The 23,042-nt window shown below is 37.7% G+C and overlaps 1 protein-coding gene across 6 annotated transcripts in view; it reads left to right on the forward strand.

Moving 5' to 3' along the window:
- LOC107154380 (interleukin 1 receptor accessory protein) overlaps positions 1 to 23,042 on the forward strand; it is a 135,562-nt gene that overhangs the window by 60,780 nt on the left and 51,740 nt on the right. For all 6 annotated transcript variants that reach the window (XR_007347961.1, XR_007347962.1, XM_048804081.1 and 3 more), the window contains 2 exons: positions 20,037 to 20,322; positions 22,752 to 22,938. Coding sequence is in view for 4 of the 6 variants with exons in the window: in XM_048804081.1 (XP_048660038.1) it covers positions 20,037 to 20,322; positions 22,752 to 22,938 (473 nt within the window). In the remaining 2 variants the exon portion in view is untranslated. The remainder of the gene's footprint in view (positions 1 to 20,036; positions 20,323 to 22,751; positions 22,939 to 23,042) is intronic.

The raw sequence follows: 23,042 nt of genomic DNA on the forward strand, positions 1-23,042 counted from the left end.
CTGATGCATCACTACCCATGGTTCCTGTGGTTCTTAAGCCTAGACTCCTTCCCTTGTCTTTATCACTGAATATTCTGTTTGCTTTTTAGGCACAAATCAGATGCCATCTCTTTTGTGAAAGCACCATTGAACTCCACCCTGCTCGCAGTCAGAATGAAGAGTTCCTTCAGCCTCTTATGACATTTTTTCTCTTTTTAGCATTTGCATCATTTTTAGTTTGCATTGTATTTGTCTGACTTTCCCTTCTTTTTACCTAGGAAGAATTGTTGAGAGCAGAAACTCTGTCTTCCTTATATCTGGATCCTGCATCAAAGTCTGTTATCAACTGTCACATGCTGTAGGTTCTCACTGAGGGTTTATTGATTGAGGGATGTGACATAACCCACAGTTCACCCTGCTTCGTGACCCAGACAGAAGAGGTGCCCGAGTGGCTGATAGTTGTAACTAGAGGTGACAGGGCGATCTGATGTGTTCTAAGCCAAGACAGTCCCGTTTCCCCACCGGCTGTGACTATGCTCTCCTGTCTAGAATAGGAAAAGGATGATTTGATTTTGAGTAATAAGCAACCCCGACTCTAATTGTCTATCTTAAATGCCTTCCATTGTTCTGCTTAAGGTGATTTTCTACCAGCATGAAATGTTCTCCTTCCCAGACAGTTGATGGAGGAGCTGAGTCATGCTTGACTATACTTAATAAGACAGAGGCAGCTCAAGCCCGAGGGAGCTGCCTTCGAGGACAGGTTGACATTTCTGACTCCTCTGCTTTTTGAAAGTGGGTGTTGTGAGGGAAAGTTGAGCACGAAGATAGCTTTGGAGTCTCCACTGGAAACAGGCCTGTACAATGACACTCTCTAATTTAGACAGATGTGATTGGTGCCACCACCTCTTGGTTGTGACATGTGCCTTCTGATGCTGGCAACTGTTAATCATAGATTTTACACTCCTCATTAAAGAGACTCACTCACTTTGTCCTACTTTCTGTTAACCAGTGCCCCCACCCCCACAATTTTCTCTGATTTCACATTCTTTAAGATTCAGCCTAGGGAATACTCTTGAAGTTTAGAGAGTATATCATATACTCTATCACATTGTAGAGATGGAAGGGACTAGAGATCATCCGGTTCCACCTTACATTACACAAGAGAAACTGAGTCCCAGAGAAGACAGTTTTTCTTGGCCACAGTCAGAATGAGATCTTAGATCTGGAAAGAGGCAGGTGTGTATTAGAATCCCTATCTCCCACTTACTTGCTGGGTAACACATAGACACACCCCTTACCAATGCATCATGCTTCTCGTTTCTTAAAAGGAACCAATAAAGCCAGGTGTGGTGGCACTGACCTGTAATCCCAGTGGCTGGGGAAGCTGAGGCAGGAGAAGCACAAACTCTAGGCCAGTCTCAGCAATTTAGCAAGACCGTGTCTCAAAATAGAAAACAAAAAGGACTGCAGATGTGGCTTAGTGTTAGAGCACCTTTGGGTTCAATCCTCAGATCCACAAAGAAAAAAAAAAAAAAAAGCCAGTAATAGAACTATCTGGAAGAGTTCTTAGGAAGATTTAAAGCAATAATAAATGTAAAGATCCCAATATCTGACATCTGAAAAGCAGCTGATATTTGAGAGGTGGAGGTGATAGTTAGATTAATAATGGAAATCACACTGGCAAAATAAGGACAAGAAACCAGAGTCCTGACCCTGAGCCATTGTTCCCAGAGGGAATGAAAAGAGATGTACCCCAGGAACTGTATTTAGTGGTGAGAAAGTTTAAAAAGTCTCTCTGACAATGAATTTCTATATTCAAGGAAAGAATCAGTAGCTAGTTTGCTACAGGACAGAAGAAAAGAACATGGTTTGAGATGATTGTTAACATAAAGAATCAAAGTGAGTGGAGTGTTTGATAGAAGGAATTGTATATAAGGTCTACAATTTAGTATCTTTGCTGACTGAGGAGTGAGTCCACATTTAGCCTCCTTTCTACATTTTAGAACTCAAATCTTAATTTTGGAGGTTTTGACCTTGATTACCGTAAATGCAATAAAAACTCAACAAATAAACAAAAACAAACAAAATATGAAAAATAATTCATTTTCTCTGACAACTCTTTCTAGGCTCTCATATCCTCCTTTGTAAAAATGAACGTAATAATTGTAACTAAAACCTACTAAGTTCTATCACAGCACAGAAGTCATGTGGAGTTCTCATGAATGATTCTAGTTACCCCTAAAAAACATTCTATGGGGTATGTGATTTTTATAGCTTCCTATTTTGTTCTGTGGCTCTGACCTATGAGGAAACTGAGGTACAGGATTCTTTTTTTTCCCAAGTATCATGTACATGAGAAGCATTGCTCTAGCTTGATTTTAGACTCAACAATAGCTATGTGTGAGCTTCTTCACCTACAGAGTGACAGAGGTGAAGATAGTCTTTGTTCTTGTGTGGCCTGGCCAAACAGAGCACATGCCCAGTTGTCTTCCATGGCCCACTAGTGACATTATCAGCAGAATCCCTACAAATTAGAAACTAAAAAGCCGAATATTATCTGAGAGACTGAGATCAATGGAGCGATGACTGATTCAGAAATCTGCTGCCCATTAGCTCTGTGAGCTTTCTAGGTACCCCTCAGAGTCTCTTTCAAAACCTCAAAATGGGGTCGTGACCTCCACCTCTAGTGTTTAAAATGGCCATCCAAACTAAAGATTATGATGAATTGCTAACCATTAGCAGTCGTGGATTTGTAATCTTGGGTGGAATATGCTGTGGGAAAGAAGGCAATGAATCCTAAGTGATGCATTTGAAACATTTTCCTCCCTTCAAGTGTATGGAAATAAAAACTGTTACATCTGTCTAGGCAGACACCATCACTCTCAGTGTTGCCATGCAGCATTGGGAGACTAGAAGTCCCCACAGATGAGTGTTCTGGACTTGACAGTGTTCCTTTGGTATATACACCTGGAGACACATGAGATAGATACCTGGGCAGTTATAGTTGTACTGTGAAGCCACTGAAAATCCTCTGCCTGTGACTGCAGACTCTTTTTCTGATCTAGTACCTATTTTTCTAATTTTAAAATTTCAACTTTCCAGTAATTATTTTGCTTTTTTTTTTTTCTATGACAAAACATTGTTGGCATAGCCAGTGGTGAGGACATGAAAGGATGCAAGATAAGTTGAAAGGATTATTTAAGAGACAGAAAATATGATCATTTTGAAATGTTTGCTATTGCTACATGGGAGAAAAGTGTGTTTTCCTGTTTTGCTTTCTTTGTGTTAAGAGCTGTGGATTTCAGTTAAGTTGGTTTCCAGTTTCTGCTTCCTCTTCAGAAATAGATGTGATAGAGACAAACATGTTCAACCTCAAGATTATAGTGAATCAAGAAGCTGAATATAAATGAAAGTTTAAAAATTTAATCTCTATGTGTTAGGTTTTTGGAGCTATGACAAAATACTTAACATAAACAACTTAAAGAAGTAAAGATTTATTTTGAGTTGTGATTTTATTCAATGGTCACTTGCCCCTTTCACAGTAGGCCTGTGTTGAGGCAGAACATCATGATGGGGAGCATGTGGTGGAGCAGAGTTTCTCACCTCAATGAATCCACCAATGGACTAATCTGGTGATGGGATCAGAGCTCTCATTACCCAATTGCTTTTCAAAAGCCCCTCTTTTTAAACACTGCTGCATTGGGAACCAAGCTTTTAACATATGAGTCTTTGGGGAACATTTGAGATCCAAACTGTATGTTTTAGTCAGCTTTTCTGCTGCTGTGATGAAAAGACCTGATAAGAACAATTTTAAGGAGGAAAAGTTTATTTGGGGCTCGAAGTTACAGAAGTCTTAATCCAGAAATGGGAGACTTCATTGTTTGGGGTCCACAGTGAGGCAGAACATCATGTTGGAAGAATGTGGCAGAGAAAAGCAGCTCAGGACATCACAACAGGGAAGCAGAGAGAGACTAAGCTCAGCTCACAACATATATATCCCACAGGCATACCCCCAATAACCCACCTCCTCCAGCAACACCCTACCTGCCTGCAGTCACCACTCAGTTAATTCTTATGAGAGGATTGACACACTGGTTGAATTAAGGCTCTCTTAACCCAGTTATTTCACCTCTAAACCTTTTTGCATCCTCTTACATATGAGGTTTTGGGGGATACCTCACGTCTAACCATAGCACTATAACACACTGACCTCCTAGGAGAAAGGAAAACAGACTGGTGTTAAGTGTAGTTAGTATAAACTCTCTTTTGTGTTTGGCTTTATATGCTGAAGTACTATATGATTGTGTTATAGAGCAAATATCTAGTAGTCTGGGAGATTTTCATCCTCCTCTGTAACTAACCCAGCCTTTAACCTCAGGCATCCGCTTGTCCCTCTGTGTTGTAGGACTGAATGATTTCCAAGATCCCTTTCAGCTCACATGTGCAGCCGTTTTCTAAGATGTATACTGGATTATAGATGACCTAAATATTTGAAAAGTTGGCCTGCTATTTCACTTTAGCATTTTATCTTCCCAAATCCTGTTCTTCTTGGGGATGGGTGGGGGGACTCTGCTGTCTAGATGAGTAACCACTGAAAACTGAACCACTTGGAACCCTCACCTCTTGAATTCTTCCTGCCATCCTATTTCTCCCCATCCTTCACCTGCCAGACATCCGCTTGAACCTCCCTCCCTCAGCTCCCAGCTTTTGATGCTTGCTTCACTCACTTTTCTCTCAGAATCTTTTGTTTTCTGCTTGTCACTACCAGCCTTCAAGAAAATCTACATGCTTGACACGTTATTAAAATTGGATGAGACTGCACTGGCATTTCACAGGTGAGGACTCTGTTAAATGCTGTGGCAGGATTGTAGCCTGCGTCTCTTCCTCTGGCAGGTGATGGAGATCGCAAGCTCCCTTTCACTCCAAGCAATTTGCTCAGAATTGCTGGGGAGCTTGCTGGCAAGGCTCACAGATGTGCTTTCCTTTGATTTTGTATTTGTACGAAGAATATGGCTACAAATCTGGAGGAAGAAAATCAGGGAGCCTAATGGAAAGCTGAAGACCCTGATATGCTTTTACTCAATGAGTCTCCTGTACCTTCGTGTGGAACATGAGACTTGGGAGTGGGGGCTTCTAGAGACCACTGAGTACCTGGAGGACTTTAAATTTCCATTCCGCTGTTGAGAGAAAAAAGTGATTGTTGAGGTATCTTGGCTGACTGAGGAGTGAGTCCACATTTAGCCTGCTTTCTACATTTTAGAACTCAAATCTTAATTTTGGAGGTTTTGACCTTGATTACCCTAAATGCAATAAAAATTCAACAAAAACAAACAAAACATGAAAAATAATTCATTTTCTCTGACAACTCTTTCTAGGCTCTCACATCCTCCTTTGTAAAAAATGAACATAATAATTGTAACTAAAACCTACTAAGTTCTATCCCCAGCACAGAGGTCATGTGGAATTTTCATGAATGATTCTATTTACCCCTAAAAACCATTCTGTAGGGTATGTGATTTTACTAGCTTCCTATTTTGTTCTATGACTCTTACCTATGAGGAAACTGAGGTATATGATCCTTTTTTTCCCAAGTACCATGTATATGAAAAGCGTTGCTCTAGCTTGATTTTAGACTCAGCAATAGCTATGTGTGAGCTTCTTCACCTACAGAGTGACAAAGATGAAGACAGTCTTTGTTCTTGTGTGGCCTGGCCAAACAGCATATGCCCAGTTGTCTTCTGTGGACCACTAGTGACATTATCAGTTTCAGACTTCTGGCTTGAATTCTTGGCTGTTTTCATCCTGTTTTGAAGGGAAATGTTCTATTCTGCTATTTCTCAATATCAACAGAGAACATTTATGCCATTACAGATTTAGAATATATTTTACTGAGATGATGCAATGGAATGATCAGGAAATTTAGGCTGAAAAAGAATGATTCCACATGTGCACTAGCAGTGTATTCCATGTCTTTCATCAAGCCAGCTCTCTGGGCTTAGCGTAGTTGTAATAAGAAAGAATTTTTCTAAATGTTTTTTTTCAAAACTCCTTTGTAGTCCAGCACTCTCAAACACATTGCTAGAGATCATAAGTTTTACATCAGTATTTGTAGAGCTGTATGCAGTTTGAAATTGGTCAGACTCGGTTTGGAATTGAGAGAGGAATATAATATTAACCACAACAGGGCCTTACATGGAGAGCTGTCTGCTAAATACTTTGCAAGTCTCATTTCACCTTCACAACAGTCTTCTTTCACACATGGGGATATTTAATTATTTGAATATCATCACATGGCTAGGATGTAGCAGAACAAGGAATAGAACTGGGATGGTCAGAGACTTACCATTGTATACAGCATAGGCAAAACAGTTTGTGGCTATACGGGACTTGGTTTGGTCCCAACACAATATTGTCCCATCTCTGAGACCTGTCTCTTGAGTATATTCACTGCATTTGTGGAGTGGGGTATTGTCCTACTGGAACTGGAGGCTGTGCGTAGATCTAAGATCAGTATGTTTTGGGAATCTACAGTAATATGTGAAATACATTTACCTCCGGTGCAAACAGTTTGTTTCTTGAATGGAAATTTGAAGGAGGAAATCATATTCTTTTCTGGAGTTTGTGCTCATAGCCCCTAGTACTCATAGAACCGTGAATAAATAATATGTATTAAAAAATAAGGAAAATAAAGTGTGTTTGATTATTGTATGAGAATTGTAATTGAATCTTTATATCTTAATCATGGATTAGAAAAGATTGCTTGGGGGAAAAAAAAAAAAAGGAACTCCAAAGCTAACTAATGACTGCTTAGAGTTTCCCCAGTGTACTGTGCCACACTTGACATAAGCCAGTTTATTTACTGTCACAACAGCCCTGCAAAGAAAATCATTCCCTTCAGCCACATGAGGATACTCATTACAGTAATTTTTTTGTAAGGAAAATAATGGAACCATGGTACAAAGGCAGCGTACCCAGAATCCCTTCTTCAGCCTGCTAACCCTTCCTGACTCTATGATTGAAGAAGCAGGCTATTCTAGGTGGTGATTAGATGCTGCTCTCTACATTCTTCCTTATTATGTGCAGCAGCAGGCAGGGTGGCTACAGGACCCTTCTTGGACAGTAAAGCCTGATAATTCAGGGTGGGTGCTGTAAAACCAGTTGTAAAATGATTTGATGGAGACCAGGAAGGAGCCTGGAGCCCTTAGAAGCTCCTCTAGACTTAGAACCTTTGCTCATGTCCTCTGCCACAAGGAAGATTTGTAGAAAGTGATGTTTGTGTTCTCAGAGGGAGAGAGAGGAACCTCAGCACAGCAGGGAATGGATGAAGACTGTGTTCAGAGATCATAGTTTGATCCAGTAATAATCGTTAGGAAAGATCCCAACCCTAAGCCATCCACTAGATAATTTCATTTTATAACAATGTATTAGCTACTATATTTCTGAATTTAAATTTCATAGGTTCGTTCTCATCTGATGTGTGTGTGTGTGTGTGTGTGTGTAGGGGGGCTTCATTAACTTTTTCAGTTCTTCCTTTTCTCCTCTCTCCCCTCACCCCCTTTTCTTTATTTTTGATTATCTGGTAAGGCTTTTTAAATTTAGCTAGCCAGCCCTGACAATGGGTAGAAATGGGTAGAAAACGGGTAGAAAATGGGCAGGACAGTGTAAATATAAATACCCTGTGTCACAGGGAGGAGTAGTACACCACTGGGTGTAGAACTTGTTCAGGAAGATCTCTAATCATGCCTGCTATTCGGAAGCTGTGCCTTGTGGATTTTCCTCCCCAATGCAAATCCTTGTTCAGAATTTGGCATTCTTTCCTTATCAGGCAAATCTTATCATCTGTTATCATCTGCCCAGGGCTAGTTCCTATTTTCTTCAAATTACTCAATCAAGAAAACTCCCTTTTTTGGTGGAAGTAAGGTATTTCTAATTATCTGGTCCAGGAAAGCCATCTGCTGAGTTATTAGCTCGGTGTTATTGAACAGTAAAAGCAACATGAGGATGGATGACGGATGCCATAGCCTCTCCAGCCCTCTCCAGCCCCCAGCTTGTCACTTCCCTTCTGATGGCTTACTTGACAAATAAGAATTCTCAGAAACATTTTCTATGCCTTTGACACTTTTGTTTTTTTCTCCCCCAAATAAAAAAAAAAAATCTTGTTTTAATAATATTTTCCTACTGTAAATCATTTTCTACATAAATACTGTTTGCAGATTTTTCATTTTGAAAATTGATGATTTATTATAGGACAATGTTAGAGAAATACACAGCTATTTTAAATATTTTTTCCCTGAGAAACAAAAATAATATATTTTTCAAATTTAAATATCAATCAAAGAGACTTCAACTCATGGAATGGATAAAAACCCTTAGGATTTGGGATGATCAGCTATCAATAAGGAGATTCAAAACAAAAGAGTGGTGTAAACTAATGTTTCTCCATCTTTAGTATGGATAAGGATTGCCTGAAGATCTTTAAAATGAAGGTTCTTGTCAGTAGGTTTGAAGGTCTGTAGTTCCTGTAGCCACTCTAAAATGCTGATGATCTTGATGGGTCCTGGGCCACACTTTGAGTGAAAGAAATATTTAAAAAAAAAAAAAAAAAGCTTATTTCTCATTTAAAATCTAGAAATAGAAAATTTAGGGTTGGTAAGGTACCTTCATAAGTTATTCAAGGTCCCATCTTCTTTCACTTTCATATTTCATCATCTTAAGTGTATGTTGGTCATTCTTATGGTCCATGACTTAGCTTCTGGCCATCATACCAGGTGCTAAGTAGCAAAATGGAAGTAAGAGGGTGGTAGAAGGAGCACAGGAACTGTAGGAACATGTCGGTATCTTTCAAGTAAGTTTCCTGGAATCTACCTCCATGATGATTTTAATTATTCCATTGACCAGAACTTAGTCCCTTGACCACATCCAGGTGAGAGGCCAATTGGAGAATGACATCTCTGTTCTGAATGACTGTGTGCTCAACTGGAAAATTCCCAACTCCAGAAGAAGGACGTGGGTAGGGTGGGAATTTGGTAAATGTGATGTGTCCAGCAGTTTTTACCACAGACTGGAGATCTGCCACAGAAAAATGATTTACCAAAGGTTACATAGAATATTCAATTCACAGATTAATTGTAACTAGCATTAGTCAGCTTTTTGTTACTATGACCAAAAGACCTGACAGTGACAACTTAGAGGAAGAAAAGTTTACTTTGATTCATGGCTTTAGAGGTTCTGTTCATGTTCCACTAATTCCATAGCTCTTGGTCTGAGGTAAGGCAGAATGCCATGGCAGAGGAAAAAAGCTCAGTTTACGACAGCCAGAGAGAGAGAGGGGTGACAAGTATAAAATATAAACCCCAAAGACATAATTTCAGTGATGTACTTCCTTTAGCCACACCCTGACTACTGTTATCACCCAGTGAATCCATCCAAGTGGATTAATGTACAGATTAGGTCATAGCTCTCATAATCTAATCATTCTACCTCTGAATATTCTTGTATTAACTCAGACATGAATTTTGGGGGGATACTTTGTAGTCAAACCATAACAACATGCATAAAAATTCTCATCTTTGTAGGACATTATATTGTAGGGTGTTATGGTTGGAGGTGTCCCTCCAAAAGCTCATGTGATAGGCAATATAGAGATTTTCAGAGATTAAATGATTAGATGATGAGAGCTTTAACCCAATCAGTGGCTTGATCCATTTGATGGATTGATAATTTGAAAGACTGGCTGATAACTGTAGCAGATAGGGCGTGGCTGAAGGAAGTATGTTACTAGACCCATGACCTTGGGGAATATATCTTATACTCCTGGTTCCTTGTTCTCTCTACTTCCTGGCTGCCATGAACTAAGGAGCTTTCCTCTGCCAGGTCCTTCCACCATCATGTTTTGCTTTCTCCTAGGTCCAGAGCAGTGGGCCTATGAAGCCTGAGCCCAATAAACTTTTCTTCCTCTAAGATGATTTTGTTATGTTTTTAGTCACAGCAACAAAAAGCTGACTAGCACATAAGGTCACTCACTTTGTATAACTGTTTTGTATCGCTATGAGTTTCCTTTTTTAGATATGAAAACCGAGGTTCAAATGGATGAAGGACTTCATTGGTCATGATGCCTACTCTGACTTCCCTCCTAATACTGTATACCCTGCCTCTCCCCCATTCCAGATCCTTCTTCCTGGGTTCTGTGTTTGTCTTTGCTCCACTGACTTATCATCTTCCAATATACTATCATATGTACCTTTTTTTATTTAGCATGTTAATTATGTATGTCAATTTCCCAGTGTTAGAAGGTGAGCTCCATGAGAACTTTTTTTCCCCACAAGCTTCTGCTTTAGTACTGGGCACGTGGTAGGATGATTAGTACATAATTTTTACATGAATGAGTCAAGCCAATAGGTATCAGAGCCTGCCTGATAATATAATAATATCTTTATCCTCAACCCTAACATTCCATACTCTATACCATATGCCCCCTCTATCAAGGCTTCTGCTGATGTTTTACTGGAATTCCTCTCTGAATCAGAAACTCATTTTCACACTTAACTTTATTTTATTTTTTGTCCTTCTTACTCCCTGTGGCTAGCCAACTAAACAGTTTGATTGTACCTGGGATTCTCTTGTGATCACAGTCCTAGGTCAACATTTTCTGAAGAGTCATATATACCACTAGGAAAAAACAAACAAACAAACAAAAAAAACATCAGAATGGATATAAAACCAGCCCTTCTGTTTGACTTAGTCTCTGCTTTCAGCTTAGATTCAATGACTAAAACCTGCTGATGGAAGGATTTTTAAAGTGATTGGGTCATTGACATTGGGTTCCAGTTTGGAATATAAGAAGTGACTGGTAGTAACCTCAACCTAGTCTCAGGACTACCACCTCCATCCTCCACCTTGTTTATAATCATATATTATGGTATAGTATGGTATGGTACAATATCATATAACATAACAAAACATATTTTCATGCTTTTGTTTGGAAGTAATCACTTAGTTCATTTTCCTTAATTAATAGTGTGTATGCCATCATTTTTTAAAGATTGTTAACTTTTCCATGAGCTAGACTCAAATTTATCATGCAGATTCAGCTAACATATTGCTGTAGTTTGGATCTGAATGTTTCCTAAAATCTCATATGTTGAAGACTTAGTCTGTATTGCATGACACTATTTGGAGGTAGTGAAATCTTTAAGAGGTGGGGCCTGGTAAGAGGAAGTTGGTGCACGGGGCGGGGGGGGGATGGGAAGGGGACACTGGGACCCTAGTGTCTTCCTCTTTTTCTCTCTTTGCTTTCTGGCCACCATGAGGTAAAAAAGCCTCCTCTATCTCATACTATGTTGTCACAGGCTAAAAGCAACAGGGTCAAGTAACCATGAGCTAAAATCCTTAAAACTAAGAGCCAAAATAAACCTTTCCTTTTTATTTAGTTATTTTTAATTTGTTCTTTTTAGTTATACATGACAGCAGAATCTATTCTGACATGTTTATACAAACATGGAATATCTCTAATTCCAATTAGGATCCCAGTCTTGAGATTCACTGTGGTATATTCATATATGTACATAGGGACGTTATGTCAGATCCATTCCACTGTCTTAAACCTTTCCTGGTTTAAATTGATTTAACTCAAGCACTTGTTACAGCATGAGAAAACTTACTAACACACATAGGCTGACTCCTTTCATATCACTAGCCCCTTTAGTTCTCATATAGCACTGTAATACAAGTAGGTTGCATGAGCAGAAACAAAGTTTAAAAGGAGAAGCATTTTATTCAAGATCATATTACCTGTAAGTTGCACATGGCAAATAATTACACATGGAAAGTAACTCTACCTTGGGCCTTCCACAATTCCAGCATTTGCTCTCTCTTTCACATACCTGAGCTTCCTCAGTCATTGTAGTTGTGTGTCTCTACCCCAGCATTCAGCACAATGCCTTGCTCACAGGTCTCAATAAATATTTAATAAATACAAATATATGAGCAACTTTCCTGTGGGAAATAATCCTGCTTTGAATGTGTGAGCTTAGATTTGGGACAAGCATCCTAGATCTATGTTCAGGCAGCTTTTATTTGTGCTACCACTCAGGCAAAAGTAAGTCAATTAATCTCTCTGTCTCCGTTTCCTGGCATGTAATGTGGGAATGGGCATGAAAGCCGAGAGGGTGTTGTGAGATTAATTAGTTAAAATGTATACCCTGCTATATAAATGCTAATTGCTGTCAGGAGCGTGGGGTGGATTTTCCAGTGACTTGGCTTCCCGAGGCTTTGCACATTTCCATTAGTCCTCTGTGCCACCAAGTCGCAGCCTTAAGAAACCCTTTGGCTGAGAGAAATGATGACTTTGTTGTTCCCCCATGTTGAAGGGCCAATTTAGAAAGGACTTCCACTGTGGAGTAAACTGGATAAGAAGGGGCATTTTAAACAAAAAGTAATTCAGTGTGCCAGTAATTTGCTAAATTCTCTTTGCTGTTATTAGAGAGAAATCTATTTGCATAACAGCCTTTCCCTGTCTTTTCTGAGGCTGGTGCCTGCAGTGAATCATATAATTAATTTGGTATTACATGACACTCCAGCCTGTTGCCATAGATTTTATTTTTATTTGTTCATTGAATAATTTAAAAAGCTCTGACAAAACACCCTTAGGTAGCTGGCGAGAAAAACTTAAAAGCTCACAGAACAAATTTCAAATGGACAAATACCCCAAAGAAAAAGCTTAATAATAATTGCATTTTTGCTAATGCTTATGAATACTAATACAAATACTTTCACTCCCTATTGTAAAGGAGTCTTATTCTTTTTCTAGACATATACATTTGGTCCATGAAATATAACGTAAAAGAGTCACATAACAGGTATAATTATGTCTTTTCCAAAATGTACTCAATTTAATTTGATTGAAAACAAATTAAGTCAATGGAATCAACCAGAATCTTGGTGATTGATCTGTAATTAAATTTTAGTATGTAAGGACTTTTAACAAATACTGTTTTAAAAAGCGTTTATTCTTGATTTATTATGTTATGAAACGAAAATTCACCCTTATTATTCAGAATATACAATATGCAATACCAGTCGTTATGATGAATCTCAGTACCTTAATACAATATGGGTTTATTTTTTGCTCACATCACCGTCCCTTGAATGTGATATGGCATTCGTAAGTAGCTCTGCTCAATACAGGGATACATGCTCCTTCCTTCTTGTGATGCTATCCTTTTAAAAAACATCTGCTATTAGCAGGTGCGTTGGTGCATGCCTCTTATCTCAGCTGCTCAGGAGGCTGAAAAAGGAGGATTGCAAGTTCAAAGCCAGCCTCAGCAATGGCAAGGCACTAAGCAACTCAGTGAGACCCTGTCTCTAAATAAAATACAAAATAGGGCTGGGGATGGGGCTCCATGGTCAAGAGGCCTTGAGTTCAATCCTTGGTACCAAAAAAAAAAAAAAAAAAAAAAAAAAAAAGTCTACTTTTCAGGATCTCCCTATAAGGAAAAGAGAAAGCACCAAAGATCACATATCAGTGTTCATGTTGCGTGTCCTTTCTGGGCATATTCCATTAATTAGAACAAATCACATGACCCCAACCCTACTACTGGGGATATGTAGTTTTCACATGGGCCAAGGAAGAGATAACAGGCTTAATGTGCATCCAGCCAGTCTTTCCAGTCTATCCTTGGAATACCCAAAGTCTGTTTGATACCTCCTCCTACACTGTCTGCCTGACTGAGTACCTGCTTGTAGTTGGCAATTACATGCTAGTTTTTTTTTGTTTGTTTGTTTGTTTTCCCTATCTCCTCTTTCTTAGTCAGATCCTACTTTACAAAAGAAAAAGCTACCTTTCACTCTTCGTCTGTCTTACAATTATTCATTGTTCAGGGCTATGGAGACCTCCAAGGACTAAGTGACACATTGTAATAGAGGGGTCAGAAAGTCTCCATTAATAATAGCACTGTTAACCTCTAGCAGAGCTTCCTTTTTCTCTCCAGTTTATCAGTGTTCCTGTAGCAACAAATCATGGCATTAGAACTATGATATGTGGCCCAAGTTTTTCTGATGTGAATTGAGATAAATTGCACAGTGCTGTGGCCTAACGGATGATAATTTTCATTTAAAAATTGCCCGTGCCATCATTTGATTGGGGCCAACCAATTCAGAGAAGGGAGATGCCTTTGGAAACAGCATAAGGAATGTCTTTATGAAATACAGAAGGCAGGGACATCTGATTTCATCTAGACCACAAACCTAAGATGGTGAAGTTCCAGCCTGCATCTGCTGTCCAACTGTCTGTCTGTCTCTTTACTCTTTTTAATCACATACTTTATACTTAGAAATTGAAATGACTATCATACCAATACATGCCAACACATTTTTTTGGAATTAAAAACCAAAATCAAGACTTCTCCTAAGAGAAAGGAGGTGCAAATGGGATGATCTGACACTGGCAATGACTTTGCCAATTGTATTATGGGGTAGATATTTCCTTCCTCATTCCTTCTTTTTATTTCTAATTATTATTTTCAAAGAAAGTCATGCTTAGTGATTGTTTTAAGATCCATATATTAGAAGACCTGTACCCAAGTGATTGCATTCTTTCTGCTTAAATTTCCTGACTCCCACTAGCTATCCTCCTCAGAGGTAAGAACTTTTGAATATTTTATTTATTGCTTCTAACATTTCCTATCTATACTTTGATAACTAATTTGTTTATATTATTTTTCATTCACTCAACTATAAGTATTTTATTTTTACTTTTAAAAAATTACAGTAAATGGGGTCTGGGGTTGTAGCCCAGTGATAGAACACTTGCCTAGCACATGTGAGGCACTGGGTTTGATCCTAAGCACTACAAAATAAATACATACATACATACATACATACATACATACAATAAAGGTATTGTATCTATATTTACCTAAAACCAATTAAAAAAAATACAGTAAATGAGGAGTAAATACAGCTATCCCCTATTCCCTATCCATTCTTCTCTATATAATACTATTGCATATTTGCTAGAGTCAATAACCATTTAATTAATATGTCTTTATATGTTAGTGAATTATGATTATGTTATCTTTCTTATTCTCTAAAGTTATTAGTTGCATTTTTCAATATGCTTACTTAGTTTGTGTCATTTGGTAACCATTTTCATAGTTTTTGGTTACCTTTCTGTGTAATTTCTCACACCACTCATGTCGTCAGATACTCTACCAATTTCTGTATGTTTTCTCTTTATTGCTGATTCCCAGTAAATGTACTGGTTCATCACTAAGTCTTCTACACAGCTGTCATCTTGGTTATCTTCCCCATCATTCTGAGGATCATTCCTTCTTTCTCTTGAATTCCCTGTTCTGGAACGTGTGTTTTCCTCTTTCTTACTTTATTTTCTCATTTTGGTGGCACAAATGCATCAACAGCTATCTAATCAAGAGAACACGGGAAATAAAACTACTGCGTCCTCAGGATTCTGAAAAGGTGGACCTTCACACTTCATTGTTTCATCAGCTTTAGATTCAGGATTAGAATTAATTTTCCTTCAGATGCATTGCTCCATTATTTTCTAGTTTCCAATCTTGCGTTTTCTAGCCAGCCCCCACACCCCATATCCCCCACCTCTTTTTACTTTCTGGTAGCCAAAACATTTTATTAGTGTAAGTCTGTTTTCCTCTTTGATGCTGGGGAATAATGGGTATAATAATAGATTATTTTAAATTTTTAAAAATTGTGTACTTTGGGTCTAGACTTTTTATTTCTTTTGATTATTTTATTAAGATTTTTCTTTTTTCTGTTTTTCCCTACTTTGGGGCTTATACTATTGAATTGTTGAAATTTCTGGCTGCTCTTATAACTTTTATGTTTATTTTCAATTTTTTTTCTCCTCTGCCTTTTAGGGAATCCTCAACTTCCAAACGAACCATCAATTTGGGTTTTACATTTATAATATTATATCACATTACATGTATATGCTATATTACCTTTATAATCATTTTTAGTTTCAACCAGCTCCTTGTTTTTCTGCATATTCCTTATTACAGCTTCTTGTTCCTCTTTCAGGAATGTAGTAGGTTCCTTTCTCTCTGAAATTAATGATAATTTTAAAAACTATTTTCTTTTTAAAAATACTCGTTTAATAATTTTAGTTCACTCAAAGTTTTCTTTATTTCCCCAAAAACTACTTTTTGTAGTAGCTTTTTTTTGTTTTGTTTTCTCAAGACATCTTCTTGGGTTAACTGTTTGTATTGAAGAAGCAGTTAAGAAGTTGATTGGAAATTCTAAATGTTGGTGTGAAGCTTGTTAACCTTGAGCTTTTCTCTTGGATGATATGACTGTACAATCTGTTAAAAAATCTGTGATATTAAAATTGTTAGCTCTTTCTACTTAAAAGCTGGTCAGATTACCCTGCCTGAAGGGTAAAAGTTTAGATAACCTCATCCTTGGAGCTGAGTGGGGAAAATTGTTACTAGAAGAATGAGATTGGAAAAAATGACACAACTGGTTTGATGCAGCTTGTATACAATTCTCTTTGTTTGACCATTTTCCCCATAGTCTTGGTTTTGAGGTACCTGGTTGCATTTGCCATGTTAGGATACATTATTGGCAGCGATAATAAGCAAGTTATCTATGACTTAATAACAGAGATCTACTCTGTTACATCAGGGAACAAGCTGGGTGTGTCTTAGGTTTTGTGTTCATATTTGCCACAGCAGAAGAAAGGGGAAGTTGGTAAATATACCCTAGACATTAAAACACCTACTACAAGTGACACTCTTGCCATATTGGCCAAAGTCACACAGCTTCTCCTTACATCAGAGATTCAGAAAAGTACAATCTTATAATGTTCCTGGGAGGAGAACCAGAAATAGGTGAATGGCACTAATGACTTCTCACTTTATACTGAAAGTTCCTGGGTCTTTTCACCACCTGAATTATAGATCATTTCGTTCTCCAGCTTTTCCCTGCAGATTTATGATATGTGTTCTAAATTCTGATAAACTGGCTACAGCTTGCCCATTTTGATGTTTGTTTCTCATGTTCTTGCTGTTACCTGGTATTGGCATGAAAATTATTCTAGTTTTAATGCTGCTTCAAAAAGAAATGATATTGGATGCGTTTATAAGTGTCATATTTATCAGAAAACCTATGGTTGTATGTTTTCTATAAACTGAATGAGCTAATTCTGCAACTTTGCAGTGTTAAAATAAATAATGAATGTGGTAAGGTAGACTATTTTTTTTTTCATTTAAAAATATGTACTGGTATCACAAATGTATAAAGATGTAAACAACTTTTTGATCTTCCCAGTTCTCTCTATATGTTGGATTTTAAAAGGTAATTCTAATGAAAGCATAGAAAAATAGTCATTTGTTGAGTCTTGAAAAAACAGTTTCATTTCCCGGAGATTTATTACTTAAATGTCATTTTTTTTTTCAAGTCAGAAAGATTCAAATTCTTTGCTTTCATTTAAAGTAAAATAACTACCATTTAGTTGTTCTACCAATTATCTAGTGCTACAAAAATGTTGCCTAACAATCACCAACTTAAATGGCAAAATTTCATTTTATTTGTTCCACATGTATTTTTGCTCATGAGACCATAGGTTGCCAGGCACAGTTTGATCCAGGCTGGGCTTCCTCTGGCATCTTTTTCAGTTGTGGAAGGACTGGATAGCTGTGCTTCTGGAGCTGTCCAGCTGCAGCAGGGCTGCCTCAGCTCTACCCCATGTGTACTCTTATTTACTAGTCGGCTTTCCAGGGCTTGTTCTCATAGTGGTGACATGATTCCAAGAGAAAGCAAAAACTTTAAAGTCCAAGGCTCAGATTGTCACACAGTGGCTTTTGCTGCATTGTGTTGGCCAATACAAGTCACAAGGGGCAGCCCAAATTCAAGGGATGGGAAAGAGACTTTCCCTGATTGAAAGACTCCCAGTTTCAAATTGCAGAGGTTGTTGATTTTGGAAGGAATTAAGGAAGGGGCCTTTAAAATATTTTTTGAATAGGCTATGTGTTTCAGAATTGTCAAATTATCATTAAAAATAATTTTGATGTTAAAATACATAATCTGGGCACATCGCTGAAGGAATTTAAAGAATTGAGTGACATTTTTTTTCTGGCCATGAAAATTTTCCTCAATGCTTATATATTAACAATTAATTTTCAACTGATACTTAACTCCTCTCATTTAGAACCAACCCATCCAATTATGAATACCTGATTTCACTGAAATTTTATATTTGACAAATACTTATAAAACTGAAAATCTAACCTGAATTGTATATATTAAAATCATAATAAAACTCATTCCAGAAGAAACAAAGTGTTAACACTTAGAGCTTTATATATTTATTTATTCTTAGAAGAATAAGATGATGAAAAAAATGTCTGAAGACTGTCAAACATAAGAATATATTCCACTGAAGTGAAATTAGGTGTAGAGTCAGTGGAATTGATACAATTAAGGAGAAAAAGAAGTATGGAATTAATTACACTTGAAAGAAAGCATCTTTATATATTTTTAGGTTTGGCATCATTGTATGGCAATCTCTATTCCGTTGGGTGTAATTAAAGGAGTGATGTAACCATTTTATTTTAAAATGACAATCATTTTCCATATGACACTATGTATGTCTTTCCAATTATTCTACTTAGCAGGAAAACTGAAATGTATGGAAGACTATATAGTTAGAATGTATGTAAGGGATACAAGAAACAAATAAAGCTATCATAAGATAATTTGGAGGGAGGGGGCTTATAGGACTCCCATTGCCCTTGTAATCTCTTCTGTTTTTGCCCTCCACTCAGATTCCACTCATAAGAAAAGAAGTAATTATCATGTGTTTTTTTCCTGAATTGAGTGATTATTTTTCATTATAAAAAATAAATTCTGAAACACACTGTTAATTTTGTTTGACTCTCAATCTTTGAACCACTAGCACTTTTATTCCCCAGTGAGCATCCTGGAGACCTTGACTTCTTAAGGTCTGTAGTCACGCTGCTCAGTACTGTATCCCGTATGATCCCTGAATGGTTAGCCCTGGTGAAGTTGTAATTTAAGTGTAAAATAAATGGAATGTTGAAGATCTACTGCAAAAAGAATGCAAATGTAAAATGACTCATTAACTTTTTTTCGGATATCTTGGATATACTATGGCTAAAAAATACATTATTAACATTAATTTCACCTGCTTCTTTCATGAGGTGACTGGGTATCTAAAATTATATTTCTATTGGATAGTGCAGATCCAGCCCCCAAAACAGGAGATGTGGGAACACAGAGACTTCTCTCTCTCCCACCTAGATTATCAGTTACAATTTCCTCCTAAGAAATTGCATGGTAAAGGAAGGAGACCCTCATTGTTATACAAAATTACATATAAGAGGAAGTGAGGGGAAAGGGGAAAAAAAAACAAGAGAGAGAAATGAATTACAGTAGATGGGGTAGAGAGAGAAGATGGGAGGAGAGGGGAAGGGAGGGGAGGAGGGATAGTAGAGGATAGGAAGGGCAGCAGAATACAACAGACACTAGTATGGCAGTATGTAAAAAAAGTGGATGTGGAACCAATGTGAATCTGCAATATGTATACGGGGCAAAAATGGGAGTTCATAATCTGCTTGAATCAAATGTATGAAATATGGTATGTCAAGAGCTTTGTAATGTTTTGAACAACTAATAATAAAAAAAAGAATCTAAATTAATTAATTAATTAATTAATTAAAAAAAAAAACACACAAAAAAACAATTTCCTCCTAAGGACTTCCCTGTCTCCAGGAAGTGAGAAAGCACATGACTTCTTCTTCAGATGATATCTCCCTCAGTCCTTGTAGGGTTTCACAGGATCAAGCTGTCAGATCAAATGTTTATCCAGAAGATATCCAAAAGACAATGAAGAAATGGAAAGAAGCAATTTCTTTCACTAGTGGTGTTTCTTATATGCATTTATTGGAGGGACCAGTGAAGGAGATACCTGGAAAAGATTAGGTATCCTAAGGAGAAAGTGTCCTCTGGAGGACTTTATTTTGAAGTGACCCATCTTCCCTTTTCTTTCCTTTTGATTATTCTAGAACGCTGCGATGACTGGGGACTTGATACCATGAGGCAAATCCAAGTATTCGAAGATGAGCCCGCTCGCATCAAGTGCCCGCTCTTTGAACACTTCTTAAAGTTTAACTACAGCACAGCCCATTCAGCTGGCCTTACTCTGATCTGGTATTGGACTAGGCAGGACCGGGACCTCGAGGAGCCCATTAACTTCCGCCTCCCTGAGAATCGCATCAGTAAGGAGAAAGACGTGCTCTGGTTCCGGCCCACCCTCCTCAATGACACGGGCAACTACACCTGCATGTTAAGGTAGCCCGACTGCTCTCTCTTCCTTTTGATTCTCAGGCTTTATTCAGATGTTGAATGCACCAAGAAGCTGGGGGAGGGAAGGGAGTATGTAGAGTTATGCTTCACTCCAGTGTCTTAGCCTAGAAGGACTGAAGGATGTGCAGGGAGAATGAGCATGCTCCAGGAATATTCTCCATGGGTGGTTTCTTTTCAGACCCCAACACATGTTGCAGTTGTTCAAAGGTGGAACTTTGTTTATTTGCCCCCTTCCCCTGGCATTGGAACACATATCCCTAACCTGGAATCATCCACTTCCCTAGAAAATTAACAAGGCTGGGAATAGAGCCCGTTTGTGTCTTTTATTCTTGGCATCTTTCAAAGTGCCTGGCCTAGAATAATTCAGAGTACCTTTATAGAAGAAAGAATATTTAGGAAACATCAAATGTATGTAATACAGTGTTTAAATTTTTCTACTGAAATTCCCCTAGGAAGCAAGTGAATACCACATTCCTGAGAATCTAAGACACTATTGTTAAAAAAACCTACCATTATTGCAAAGTTTATCAAATCCATTTTTTCTTTAATATCTATATAGATTTTATCTTACAACATGTCTGCTTTTCTTTTATTGCAGATTAATGTTGTTTTTGTTTGGGAGTGGGCAACGCTTAAAAAAAACTGAGACTCCTTCAAAGAATAATAATTTTAAGGCTTAGTTCTTTGGATACCTTTTATTCACATTCCCTTTTACCAGGATATACTTTGTTTTCGAAATTCCCATCTAGGTCGTGACTTTCATTTTTATTTTTTCAAGCGGGGAGCGTTTTTTTTTTCTTATAATATAATTTCTTACTATTTAATAGGCATATTGTTTTACCAGAGCAGCAGTAACAAAATACCAGAGACAGTGTCCTAACCATTAGGAATTTCTTTTCTCAGAGTTCTGAAGCTGGAAGTCTAAGATCAGAGTTGGCAGGATGGGTTTGATTCGCAGCACCTCTCTCCTTAACTTGCATATGGCCATCTTTACATTATGTCTTTGCACCAGGCTCCCTCTGTATATGTCTATGTCCTAATATCTTTCTGAAATGACACTAGTCATATGACACTTGACCCCCCCCTTCTGATCTCATTTTACCTTACTTATATCTTTAAAGGTCCTGTTTCCACATAGAGTCAAATTCCGAAGTCAAATTCAATATGTGAATTTGGTGTGTGAGGGAAACACAATTCAGCTCATAATAACTAGTAATCCCATATCTTTTTTCTCTCATTTTTTATGGTTCTCCTCTTTCATAAATATAAGCTGTGCTATAATTGCTTAAAAAGGTCCTTTATTGTAGAGAAGCCTCGGAATCACTGTGTCCTAATGGTCTATGAGGCCTCTAAAGACCCTTCTGGAGCTTTTACCTGATAATGGTTTTTATTGGAGTGAATTTTAGACTGGTGGTGGGTTCCCATTATTTATGTCCCAATGCAACTTGGTAAAAGTTAATACAGATTATATTGCAAATAGCATGAGAGGAGAAGGCAGAGAATTCAGGCTGCCATTGCAGCTCTGCCACCACTTGGCTGGTGAATGTAGAAAGTTGTGTCCATATGTGGTGTCTTCATCCATGCAATGAGAGATGGCCTACTTGCTCTTCAAGCTCCTCTTCCTTTTTGATGATTGTTTATCCTTTACCATTTCCCAAGTGAACATTAGCTGATCCCTGGGATGGAGTCATCTTCTGTTTTCCATTAGACTCTGGTCTCTTCTGAATGATGTTCTATAGTATCTGTGTTACATTTTTGCTTAGCTTCCCACTGCTTGCCTAGAGCAGTTCCCCAAACTTTCCTAACTAATAATTTTACATCATAAGAGTAGAGCTGCTTGGCCAGTAAGGCATGCATATACCTTTAGTGTTATTTATCAATTAAAGATTGTCTGTTACCTGCCTGCCTATCTTCCATGTCTCCAAGGCAAAGGGAAAATACCAAATTATACTTTGCCCAAGTTGTTTTTACCATTGAGCTATGCTTAAATATTGCCATTCTTGCCGTGCTTCACCAACACTGAGTATTATTAAAAAACTTTTGAGTGAAAAATTTAAACACACTCACATGGCACACACACATTTCTCACAAAAGCCCAACAGCTTACATGGGTGTCATAATCTGCCCTGTGGTTGGGCATTTTATATCCCTAATCCTTTCTCCTTTTTAAAAAGTCTAATATCAATAATGTTCAGGGTCATGTGTAAATATTTTAGAGCATTATCATTAGATAACTGTGTTGATATTTTTATTCTGTGATACCAATTGACATAAGACATGCCTCCATAAGCCATTCAGTTTTTACAGGAAGTTAACACATAAATGAAGTCTTTACTTGGTTCACTTTAATGTGGTTGCTATATTAAGTGAAATGCAAATGAGACTACCTATTTATTGCATATTTCTTTTTTCAGGAACACTACATATTGCAGTAAAGTTGCATTTCCTCTGGAAGTTGTTCAAAAAGACAGCTGTTTCAATTCCCCCATGAAACTCCCAGTGCATAAACTGTATATAGAATATGGTATTCAGAACATCACTTGTCCGAATGTGGATGGATATTTTCCTTCCAGAGTCAAACCCACTGTCACATGGTATATGGTAAGCAAATTGGAGAACATTTTATTTTTTTTCTTAAATGTCAGTACTTATTTGCTGAGTTAAATGTAGGAGCTGAGATTTCTCTTCTCAGATTTTATGATTTC

This window comes from Marmota marmota, unplaced genomic scaffold (assembly GCF_001458135.2).
Source record: "Marmota marmota marmota unplaced genomic scaffold, marMar, whole genome shotgun sequence".
NCBI lineage: Eukaryota > Metazoa > Chordata > Mammalia > Rodentia > Sciuridae > Marmota > Marmota marmota.